Source organism: Zingiber officinale, chromosome 1B (assembly GCF_018446385.1).
Source record: "Zingiber officinale cultivar Zhangliang chromosome 1B, Zo_v1.1, whole genome shotgun sequence".
Lineage (NCBI taxonomy): Eukaryota > Viridiplantae > Streptophyta > Magnoliopsida > Zingiberales > Zingiberaceae > Zingiber > Zingiber officinale.
The window spans coordinates 130,630,216-130,643,394 of NC_055986.1; the positions used below are offsets into that span (position 1 = coordinate 130,630,216).

Sequence of the window (13,179 nt, forward strand, 5' to 3'; positions counted from 1 at the left end):
AAGGTGTGTTTTGATAAAAAAAAAAAAACGAAAGTAAAGAAAGAGGCTGACAAGATATAATTACATGTGTATTAATTGTTTTTACCAATTACATATTTTAGATTTAAATCATATTTGTTAAGAATATAACTTAAGATATGCTTTTAAAAATTATACTTTTTTTATTTTTCTTTCAATTTTTTATAGAATTTTTAAAGTACTTATATTATATATATATTTTTTAATTAAGATATCTTTTTGAATAGACTAACTCTAAAATTAATCAGTCCTACCTATATAAATTTTTTTATCAACTTTCAAAATAAATCAAAAAAATTTATTATATAAATTTTTTATCGACCATCAAAATAAATCACGAATCATGTGTGAAAATTCATTTAAATCCTCAATATTTTTAAAATTATCATTCTAATGATGAATAAATTTTATAATATATTATAATTAAAATTTGATCCATAAATATTTAATTAATCGTTTAAAAAATCTAACAGTTGCAGCATTATCAAGCAAAAAGAAGTAGCTTTAGATCACTTTTATGGAATACTCCCTTCGGATGCATAACCTCCACTTATAAAATCGATCGATAGGAAATATGTATCTCCATCAATAAATGAAAAAAAGCATCTGACCTCGATCTCCTTTCAAAAATAAGAAAAGTTACTGAGTTGACTTGATTTATTAGTCAAAACCTGGAACCAAATGGAAGTTTGTACGTGCTTTACTAAGTTATGCAAAAACACATAAAATTATTTTTGATTTATTTGTACAACAATGCTAAAACTACGAAGAAAAATAAACCAAAATTAAAAACAAAAAGCCCTCGGCACACGTTAGCGACATTTAGGCAATTCTCCGAAACACGTTGTTTTTGCGAACAGATATTCGTCCGATAACCAATTCGTAGATTACTGAACCTTATCCGTCTTTTTATTGGTCATTGTAGACGGGACCCACTGTCCAGCTTCTTTGAGAGTGAGACAGCGGGTTTCCCAAAGGCACGCACCAATAGAAAACCTCCTTCTCTTCTGGTATGCAACCTTTTATATATACACATCACAATCTCATTCTTCCCCTTCCTCGGTTCTGTTCTGTCTACGCGTTCGTCTCCTCGTCCTCGTCCTCGTCCTCGTCCTCGTCCGATCTGTCTCCGCCCTTTCGACCCCGCCTCTCTCCCCACCAAATCTCCCCTCGAGGCCGCTCCTTGCCTCCTCCTCCTTCCTTATTTCCTGGAAAGATCCGGTCTTGTTCGTTTTCTGTAGTCGGATCCCCGCCGCGCCGCGATCCTACACGTGATTCGTCCATCAATGCCGCGCCTTGAGCTGTAAGAGTGGCGCTCGACGACTTTCCTGACGGAGTAAATCTCTCATGAACGGTAGGAGCGCGTAGGAGTGACGGGAGGTCCCCAACTGGGAGCGGACTCGGAAATGGCAAGCTCGGGGACGGAGGAGGACGAGACGTCGGCGGTCGGACCGGTCCAGATGGTGAAGGTGAAGAGGAAGCTTCTGGCCGCGTGCATGACGTGCCCCATCTGCAACAAGCTCATCCGGGACGCCACCACCATCTCCGAGTGCCTTCATACGTGTGAGCACCCACCGCGCCCCCCTCTCTCCCCTTCATCTCTTCCTCCCGCTTCGGTCTCTATACTTCGTGTGGTTCATGGTCCTGATTGATGCTTTCGTTTCGTACTTTCAAGGATGCCTTGTGGCGTTGGGTTTCACCCTCTTTGTTTTACGTAATATATATCGCGGGGTTACGATGTTCTTTGCGGTAAAAATTGCGTACTCGCTAATCTACGAGATTAATTAGGAACCAACGGGCGTCTCAATTTTTTCATATATGGCATCAGTAAAGTTTCTAAGTCATTCCTTTTGGGTACGAGCGGTCATGGTCGCATGCATTGGTTTCATGTTCCTGTGTTTGTATACCGTATTTGTTTCGTCTCTGCTTCGATTGTCATGTAGAATTAAGATACTGATTTTTGTATGAGATACTTTGAGTTTTCATTCCTTATTAATCCAATCGGCATTTTTCTCAGTTCGAAGTTGTACTACGTGAGAAACTAAGCAAGGGACGCCAACGCATGCAATAAAACCATAAGAGTTCATTTTTGCTTTGATATAGCTGCATTTACATTATAGCAAGGTTTTATAACTTTCCTTTCTGGAAAATAAATCGAGTTTTGTCTTGATCATTCCTTTTTCTGTACAACGTGCAAAGTCGAAGAGAGGTCGTCAAGGATCATCTACTCTTTCGTTTACATTATTTTTCTCTCGATCATAGGTGGCATGGGATCCTGGCCTCTTAATTATATGTGCGCTCCCCTTTTCCTTTCTGTTAATCGTTCGACTCTGTGAGACTGTTATAGTCTGATCCTCGTGTTAGATATCGTCTTGTTGATTGAATGTAATACACTTCAATAATCTTTGCATTAAAAAAATATGGTCTTGAGCTTTATAACTATTTGGCAATTTATTTCTTACGGGATCATTTGTTCAGATCTTTAATCCCTTTCATAGGTTTATGGGTTTAAGTTAATCTATATGTAAATTAATAAATTTACTTGAGCAGTTTGCAGGAAGTGCATATTTGAGAAGCTCGACGAAGAAGAGACAGATTGTTGCCCTGTATGCAATATTCATCTTGGTTGTCTCCCTGTAGAAAAACTCAGGTTATTTTATTTTCGCTTAGAGATTTCATACTATATCTTGTATGGATTTCTCATCATGGTACCCACTTTGATTTCACTGTAGTATTAGTATATTACTGTTTTCAATCCTAGAATCTATACAATTTGCTTATGTTATGAAATACAGTGGAGACTCTCGTGGTTTCAAAGTATACCTTCAACCTATGCATGAGATAATACTTTTATTTTGACATTGGAAGGATTTGACCCCTAAATTTTCTTGCTCTGTTGCCTTGTTCAATTTGAATGGCTAGCCACTTATTTCAAAAGCTTGGAATTTTAGGAAATGAATCAATTTATATATTTATATCTCAATATATTACAGCAGTAACAAAGTTAATTGGCATGCATGTAGATTGAGTTTCAGGCCTCAATAAATAAAATGGTGTGCTCTATGTTCCTTAGACTTGATATCAGAAGGTGAATACTTGCTCGAAGTTGAGTTGATGAAAGAAGATTCACGTTAAGAGAGTCACAAGGATGAAAAGATGAGTTGAATGGATTTTTCAGTGCATGGCAAGAAAACTTGAGAATGCTCATTTTGTATTCCCTCTCTGGGGGACTTTATGCACAGAAAAAGAAAGGAAAGAAATGCATAAACCTTTTTGTTTTTCAATCTGGCAAGCTCTGTGCTGGGAGTTCTTGGCTTAATGTTTAAGTGGATCATATAAATACTACAAGTTTGGAGCCTATGGACTATGGGGATTTTTAGGAAAGCTAATGTCTTTTGGGTAAAGCATTGTCAGTGTAAATACAGTATTGAAGCACATATTCTTGTGTTGTCTGCCTAGCAGAAAATGCCCCACCACGCGCTAAGGCATATAGGACAATTATTAGTTTCCTATCAGACTAGATAACTCACCAAGGCTAGCAAGGAATTGCTCAGGTCACAATTTTACCATGCATCCTCTACTTGGGGGAATATAAGTTAAGGATCACATTGTTTTAGTTCACCTAAGACTCATGTAGACTTATCAAAATCAAAGTGAACCAAGTATACTGTGAATGCTGCATTGACGCTGGCAGGTTAACAGCTGGAGTTAGATTTTCATAAAGAACCTATGATATTGTAAAGTTATTGATAGTTACTAACAGATGCTGTTTTTTATTTTGAACAGTGAAGGAGGGAATAGCCATTAATGCCAGATCGAGTAATACATCAATGGGTGTAGCACAGCAGTCCTTGCCTTTTGCCAAATTTTAAATATAGCTCATACAAATAACTTAATTTTGGAAAAGATTAGTCCCTTTTCTCCCTTTAAGTCTTGACGGTTAGAAATACAGTATTGTGTCTCACTTAATATTTATTTTTCACCACTGTTTTCTTGTTTATTACATTTCAAATCCTGCTTGTTGGATATCTAGAAATTTCCTCATAATCAGCCTAATTTAGTCTCACAAGCTTTCCACGAAAGTGTTGTACTACATGGAACATCTTTATTAATCAGTTTCTGAGTTCTTAGTGAATGTTCCTTGCAAGCAAACTCTTTTGAAAAATTCTTTCAAGTAAGCTTGTACACTGATCGACATACTACCAACTCAGGAAGCATGTCTATGCACCACTATTCTTGGGATATTATTTCTGTATATCTAGATTATGATAGTCATGTTAATATATTTATTACTATTCACCAGACACAGTTAGATGATAGTTCTCAACTGTCTAAATAAAAATATCAATTTGGAATTATGGTATCTCTTCCTACCTTCTTAGTGTTGGACAATGGATTCTTGTTGGCAAGATTGTCCAACAATTGTATTAAAATAATACAAAATAATAAAAGTATATATATATTAGAATATAAATCAGAATTATTATATTTTTTTAATTTTTAAATGAAATTTAAAATATTAAAAAACAAATTTTCTGAATATTAATTAATAAAATTTATTAAATTTATTTTATTTGGGTAATTTAATTAGGGTTTATAAAAGCATGTTCAAAATATCACACATATTTAGGAATTGTTTAAATTAATTAAGTAGAAAATTTAATTTCTACTGAAAAGAAGGTCGCGGCATGTGGTGGATCGTGGGAGGGGGTGTCCGGCGGTGCCATAAGCGTCCGACGATGCTTTTGGCATAGCCGGAGGCATCCCGCGACTCCTCCAGCACTGCCTGTGATGCATCCGAGACGGGAACAGCTCCGGTGCCGGTTTCCCCCGCCGGACAGAACAATAAAAACTATTCGTGTCGGGCGACACAACAAGACATTTCATTCTATGCACCCCACATTCGTAAATATTTGTAGGACGGTTGTCTTTCATTCCACAACACATAAGGACTCTTATCTATTTTATTTCAGACACCTTATTTAAAAAGTAATTAGCTGTTAATATAGCTTCCCCCACGTGAACTCTGACAATCCCGAGCTCAATAAAAGAGCATTCATTGTCTCCTTTAGAGTGCAATTCTTTCGCTCAACAACTCCATTTTTCTAAGGAGTATAAGGAGTTATTGTTTCGTGTCTAATCCCATGTTCAGAACACAACTCAGTGAACGGTAAGGCATATTCACCGCCTCGATTACGAACCTCCTTAATTTTTTTATTAAGTTGATTTTCAACCTCATTCTTATAAAGAAAAAATTTCTCTATAACTCCATCCTTACTCTTGAGGAGAAACACATAACAACATTTTGTGTTATCATCTCCAAAAGTGATGAAGTATTTATTCTCATCATGTGTCGTGTATCTTTTAGGTCGCACATGTCAGTGTGAATTAGGCCGAGTGGTTCATTGCTTCTTTCAACATAATGAAAGATGACCTTGTTATTTTCGCTTAAACACAAATTTCACACTTGTGTTTCGAGTTAAGGAGGAATGTAGATAAGCTTTGCATGTTAATTAATATATGCAACGCATCATAAGATGTCCTAGTTTACCATGCCACAAACATGAAGACTCAAGTATATAACTAGAAGAGCTTCTAATTTTATTAACCTTAGGTGTAATATCCATCACACTGAGCTTAAATAGCTCTTCGATTGCATAACCCTTTTCTAAAAACATTCTATTTTTGGATAGAACAACTTTGTCCGACTCAAAAATAATATGGAAGTCATGTTTGCTTAATAGTGATTCAAACACTAGATTTTTCTGAATCTCCATAACATACAACACATTGTTGAGAGTTAACTCCTTGCCCGAGGTCAGCTTTAGCACCATTTTTCCTTAGCCCATGATGTCCGAGGTTGTTGAGTTCCCCATGAACAATTTTTCTCCATCTTTGATTTCTTCAAAGTTGCAGAGCAACTCCTTATTACAGCAAATATGTCTAGTCACTTCATCATCGATCCACCATTGTCGCAAATTTGAATCCACCAAGTTCAGTTCGAAGACCATGGCATGTCAACCATTTCTGGTCCCTCGTTCAGATTGGCCTCCTGCCTCCTGCTTCTTCGGCTTTCTACAATCTGAAGATTTGTGATCGACTCGGCCACAGTTGAAGCACTTCCTAGAGAATTTCTTACTTAGGCCTCCTCTAGGTCCCATCTTGGAAGCTTTAGGGTTCTTCCATTTCTAGTTTTAACCATGCTCGACTACATTGGCTTTCACAATAGTCTGAGAACAGTTTTCTCTCGGAATTCTTGTTGTCTTCCTCAATTCGAAGTCTAACAATGAGTTCCTTCACGTTCATCTCCTTCTGCTTGTGCTTCAGGTAGTTCTTGAAGTCCTTCCAGCCGGGAGACAGCTTCTCAATGTTAGCAGCTACCTAGCAGGTTTCACTCAGAGTCATTGTTGGGGTTGCAAACATAGTCTCACATTGAAAACACATAGAAAAGATCATAGGTTTATAAGAAAAAGATATCTCCATTGGTATGAGACCTTTTGGATAAAGTCCAAGAGCAAAGTCATGAGGGTTTAGGCCTAAAGTGAACAATATCATGTCATTGTGGAGATATTTAAATTCTTTTGATCCTAACAATTGGTATCAGAACTAGGTCGCTCTTCACCGGACTAACTGCCGAAAAAAGCACAAGCTAGAGTCATGATCCAAGATCGAACCATGTGGGTGAAACCTTGAACGAAGTAGGGGAGACCCTAAGTAGGTCAGTGATCTGATGCTTGAGGGAAGGCCCTGAGCAGGTCAAGAGTGACCTGATGCTCGAGGGAGACCTTGAACATGTCAAGAGTAACCCGATGCTCGAGGGGAGGCCCTGAGCAGGTTAAGAGTGACCCGATGCTCTAGAGGAGGCCTTGAGCAGGTCAAGAGTGACCTGATACTCGAGGGAGACCATGAACAGGTCAAGAGTAACCCGGCGCTCGAAGGGAGGCCCTGAGCAGGTTAAGAGTGGTCCGATGCTCTAGGAGAAGCCCTGAGTAGGTCAAGAGTGACCTGATACTCGAGGGGAGGCACTAGGCAAGTCAAGAGTGACCCGATGCTCTAGGGGAGGCCCTGAGCAGGTCAATTGTGGTCTGATGCTTGAGGGGGGACCCTGTGGTCCTTTGTTTGAGGGAGAAATTGTTAGAGTTGCAAGATTGTAAATATAGTTCCACATTGAAAACACATGGGAAAGATCATGGGTTTATAAGAAAAAGATATCTCTATTGGTATGAGACCTTTTGGGTAGAGGCCAAGAGCAAAGTCATGAGGGCTTAGGCCTAAAGTGAACAATATCATGTCATTGTGGAGATATCTAAATTCTTTTAACCCTAACAGTCATACCTTCCGAGTGGATCTCATGCAGGATCACCTAAAACTCGTGAACTTGGTTGATCACCGTCTTAGAGTCAACCATCTTATAGTCCAGAAATTGACCCATAATGAATTTCCTAGCCCCCATATCTTTTGTCTTATACTTATTGTCTAAGGACTCCCACAGCTCATTAGTCGTTCTATTCGTGCTATACACTACGTACAGCGAGTCGGCAAAGTAGTTAAGGATGTAGTTTCGACAAAGGAACTCAGAATGAGTTCATGCCTCCACTGTACTGATAGTCTGAACATCAGCATCCTCATCATGCTTGGGAGGGTCCTCGGTCAAGAACCGAGTTAGAGTAAATGTGGTCAAGTAGAAGAGCATCTTCTACTGCCACCTCTTGAAGTTCAACCTAGTGAACTTCTCTGGCCTTTCCCCATTTTTGATTGGAACGTTTCAAATCGGGACAAAGGGGGCCTTCATGTGATGAGTATGTTGCACCTCAATACTTTCTGTGGTCATCTCAATAGAACTGAATCTGTTTTAAGATTGTTGAACAATCTTGCCAGAGATAGAGGGGAAGCAGTCCGAATTGAAATTACATATCAAATCAGACTTATCTTTTGAGTTGACCTAAGCTAATAATCTCATGTTGTCAAGCAAAGAAGGAAGAGTTGCTTGGGATGACTGAGTTGGTTAGAAGACTGAGCTGCTTTGTATGCCCGACTGCCGACTCCGAGTGAAGACTCCCGACTACCGAGTCCGAGTACAGACTCCGGATTGTCGAGCCCGAGTGCAAACTCTCGAGTGCTGACTTTTGACTCCCGACTCCTGAGTCCAAGTGTAGCCTCCCGACTCCGAGTGGAGGCTCTCGAGTGTTAAGTGCAGAAAGAGTTATCGAGGCCTACATGATGTAATTTCTTTAAAACAAATTCGTCCCACCTCCAACTGTGTTTCGAGGTTTTTATGGGTCGTCTGCTTCTAGGATACAACGGAAAACTGCAAACCTCCACCAAGCACTGGTGGTCGCAGCAAACTGAGATAATACCCGAAGGCTATCACGAGTGGATCTGCTGGGCGAATGCACGACGGGAAGGAAGAGAGCGAGGGGAACTTAGGTGGATGGAGATTTCTTTGCTATAGCTTTCGCTTATGATTTTGCTCAAGACCTCACCTCCTTATATAGAAGCTCTCACCCCCTGCTGCGTTAAATGGTCGAGTAATGACTATTCATGCCTAGGTTAAATGATAGCCACCAACCATCAATGGTCAACTATTACTCTCCGGGAGGTTATAGAATCGTCATTAACTTTTGATTAATGCTTCCGTTATCACACTTGAGCAGTAGCAAAAATGATTCATATGGTAAAATATTAGTTGTTCCACTTGGGAAAATTTTGTCCCGACCGGCCCGGCCTTCGATGCGAGCAAGTTGTGCTCGCACACAAATTAACTTGGTTCAATACAATTCGGGCCCTGAATTTGCACCCCCTCGCACCCATACGTTAGGGAGAGTCTCTCCCCATGCATTTGTTCACATCAGACATGCATGTGCAACAATATAAACCAACAATAGAGTCTTAAGACTCTCAATGTCAATGGGACTAAAAACCGATTCACAATAGAATCTCCTACATCCTTTCATCCACCTTTTTCCATTCAAATTTCCAACACCTAGTTCTTAAACTTCAAATATGAGATCTTTAAGCAACTGTTCAGCTACTCTAGTGCATCTTTGTGGCATAGTTTGGGTTAGCTTGAGCTTACCCTACTCTGATCAAGATATTCAAGCATGTAATAAAAATTGATTCAACAAATTCTGTAAAAAAGATATACAAGAGATTAGGACAAAAAAACATGTTTACCAGACTTTGGAAGTGTTTTCTGATCTGACATTATGTCAGACATTATGTCAAAGAGTGGCTACATATAGGGCAAGAGATGTCTACCGACTAGTGGATGCTACAAGTCTGTGGGTGTGTCTTCAGAGGAGGCGCGTATCTTGACTAAAGCTAGATACCTTGCGATGTCGGCTTTGATACATTTTATATGGAGATCTAGGAGCAGCTGTATCTTTGATGAGGGACAATTGGAGAGTAAGAAAAATTTTAGAAATGTACAAATCCATGTTTACCCGACTTTGGAAGTGTTTTCTGATCTGACATTATGTCAGACATGAAATGCTACTGATTTCTAGTTATTGTACCTTGGTCTTGTTTTGATATATACATTTTACTTATCAAAAAAAATAAGTCAATTAGTCAAACTCACAGATTATAAAGTTATGCATACTGCTTGTCTTAAACACTACCATTTGCAGGGCTGATCATAATCTCCAAGATTTGAGAGCGAAAATATTTCCTATAAAGAAATCAAAAGTTGGAGCATCTGATAGTGCCCCTTCCGTGACATTACCTGTTAGAAGAAAAGAAATTTCTCTTTCTTCATTAGTGGTGAACACTCCAAGAGTTACTATACAAACAGGTCCATCAGGAAGGCGAAAAAAAACAGTTGGCAATAGGGGGGCTGCTACACATCATGGTAGTGAATCCTATAAAAATGAGGATGATACTACTGATAAGTTTGCAATGCAATCAAGTTTGAATGGAAACTCAACCAAACATGCCCTAAACAGAAGACAGGTACAAGACATGATATTTGATTTCTTTTGTGACTTGCATTTGCTGCTAAAGTTGCAAGTTTCTTTTTTGTATTGTCCATACTTTTGATGGGTAACTCATGTTTAATTTGTTTTACAAATTTCAGGCTGCTTTCGATCCTGACAATTCCAACAATGATGTTAATAAAGATACAGGAAATAGTGCAACTGCCATACCGGACAAGGCAGAGCTCTGGAAACCTTTGAATTGCTTAGTCGAAGCTGCAAACAGAACAAAATCTTTTAGGTCTACTCCACAGAATTCTTTCATCAAGGCAGAGCAAAAAGAGGTTCCTGATGGTGAAATAAGTACTAACAAGACCAGGATTATGGAGCATATTCATAAGTCCAAATCTCAGGATGAGAAGAATCACGCTGCTATGACAATAAAAGCCCGAAGGTTGAAGTCAGTTAGCCAGAAAAGGAGAAACATTGCCAACTCCAGTCAAACAATACATGATGCTTCTAACACTCAAAGTGATAAGAGAACAACTCCATTTTGGTTTTCCTTGGTTTCCTCTTTTGACCAGTTAAGGAGCTTTAGAACTGGATGTTTCATTAAATACATGGCATAATTTGTCCCAGTTGTTGTTTTACTTACTTCATGTGCAATGGTTTCAGGAGTGGAGGTTCATCATTTCCCCAGATCTCAACCAATTATTTGAGAATAAAGTGAGTTTAATATTCTTATTATGCATGAGTACTTTATTAAAAATTGAAAACTGTCATTGTTTCTTCGTTTTTCTTGGAGTTCTTTTCAAAACTATATGTCCCTAAGTTTTGTTTTGCATGTTTCCTGCCAACAATAATTTAAATTGTGGTAAACAAAAAATTGTGATAGAAATAAGACAATAATGTAGTAGGTAGGGAACAGATTGTTTCAGAATGAGTAGAAAATCATAATTATGGAATGAAGTATGCATTCTTGTTCAATATTGAGTAAGAAGTGAATCCCACTTTGAAAACAATCAAACAAAACATTTGAGTTGCTAACCTAATGTCAACACCATGTGTTCATTTCCATGTTTGGTCTGTTGGTTAAGTCATCTTAAGCTATCTTTAGTTAAATTCAACTTACAAGGAAAATCTGCGTAAAACAATTCTTGTCATTTCCCTAATGTTTTTAGGATAGGCAACAAATGATTTGTCAGGGCACTTACAGCTATATTCATTTTCTCCCACCAGCATATTGCACTAACCTATTCTTTTTATTCTTAATCCCAGAGATGGTAATATACCCGTTTCTTACATTCAGAAGTACCTTGTCAAGAAGCTTAATCTTTTCAATGAAGATGAGGTGAGTCTTCCATGAAACTAATAGAGATATTACTTTTTACGTCGCAGGATTATATATTCATGAAACACTAATGTGTTAGTTCTACCAATTTATAGTAGCATCAAAAACAAATTTTGAAGTCTAACTTGCATGGAACCGTTTGCAGCATACTAAGATTGTTTTTCCTGCATAGAAACACAATGCGCATTATGTTGTCATTTGTGCTTCAATATATCACGAAGATAACTATAAATGTGTTGCTGGTTCTAGTACATCAGATACAAATTTGTAACCATAGTTTACAACACTATCGTTCTGTATCTTGGTGGAATTATTACGGATCTTCAAGAGTCAACTATGTAACCTAAACCTTACCAACAATTTCTCATCATTCTCTTCCCATAAAAAGGAACTGTTTTTCATGTAGTTTAATTATTAGTTCAAAGTTTGTATGTCTATAGAGCCAAATTTAATTAGAGACATTCAAATTTGTAATTCTGGAAGTTCAAGATCACATAAGCTCAGTTTAGTTTGAATGAGGAAATTAAATGTGTCAAGAGCTTCTGTTTTTAACCTTGTTGAAGCTAATTTAACATAAGAACTTAATATTTCTCCTATATTTAGTTGACAACTGCCTTGCGACTCTCTGTTGTGTGTCTACAGGTCGAAATAACATGTCGAAATGAACCAGTGATGCCCACAATGTCGCTGAACAATGTGGTAGCACAATGGCTGCGGGGGACACCTCCATCACAAAGGCTTCCGGCAGTTATTGGAACCTCAGCCAAAGACTTTATAGTGATGTTGGGTTACCGGCCACACCCTGCTGAAGTCGCAGCTCAATAAATATGTATGTTGACGACACCAACGAAGCATCTTCGCACTGACATTACTCGTTTAGTCTTGCATGCTTACTCATCGCCCAAATTAGCTCCCTCTTCCATCATGAGTTTCTTCTTGTTTAATTAATTGTCCTCTTCACTCTATGGCAGAGTGTGTTACCGAGTATGGTTCAGCTAATGATCATAATGTATTCCGAGTGATATAATGGCACCACAAATGTAGTGTTCTGTTTGATTTTGTTGATTGATTTTTCTTGTTTAAGCCTTTAAGGTTATGTTTACTTACAATATTGCACATGAAGTCTAATCATCCTAAGCGATGCCAGCCAAAATTATGATAAATTGATGGATGATATAGGAATATATTTAATATATTACTAATGATATAGAGCAATTTTATTTTTTTAGCATTACTGGAAGGTTTAGTAAGAAACAGGAAATAAAATTGAACAATTAATCACGAGAATAATTTGGAAGATTTAATTTTTTTAAGTTGGATATTCAGCTTTTTGTACTGATTAATCATATATATTGTTTAGATAAATCTGAAAATACTTAAACGAATATAATTGATACTGCTTTATATCAATTTAATAAGTAAAATTAAAAAATAATATTTTTTAACTAACTGAGCGGTCAAAGTTAAATCCCATCGTGCGGCGGGCAGATGAAGGAGCAGATGCTTGTGTTTGTGAGCTTTTGATAAAACAACTTTAACTAACGCCGGTTAAAAATGCACTCAACTAACAACTTCGCAGCCTATATTTTATGCATAGAAATTAGTTATTAAATTTAGGTTAAGTGCATTTTTGAATATCTTATACGTGAATAAAAGACGATATGTTAATTTGGATACTTGTTTGTTTTTCAAAAAATAACACTGCGTGATAAATATTGACGTGCCTGTGTTATTGAAAACAATGAGTAATAGCAAGGCAAGAGAAGAGAAGACAGACTTAATTAAGGGGAGCCAATCAAATAGGAATAATATGGTTGCTGACAGCAAACAATAAGTTGGGCCTGATGGCCTCATCCACCCGAAAAGTTTTAAAATTGAGGTTAAATGATAAAAGTA

General features: G+C 37.7%; 1 protein-coding gene across 1 annotated transcript; it reads left to right on the forward strand.

Moving 5' to 3' along the window:
- The first annotated feature begins 1,087 nt into the window (after window positions 1-1,087).
- On the forward strand, window positions 1,088-12,371 carry LOC121979339 (E3 ubiquitin protein ligase DRIP2-like). Its single transcript, XM_042531317.1, has 7 exons — window positions 1,088-1,581; window positions 2,569-2,668; window positions 9,648-9,969; window positions 10,094-10,515; window positions 10,608-10,658; window positions 11,211-11,283; window positions 11,926-12,371. The coding sequence occupies exons 1-7, from the start codon at window positions 1,425-1,427 to the stop codon at window positions 12,106-12,108; spliced, it is 1,308 nt and encodes a 435-aa protein (XP_042387251.1). The 5' UTR covers window positions 1,088-1,424; the 3' UTR covers window positions 12,109-12,371.
- Window positions 12,372-13,179: the final 808 nt, after the last annotated feature.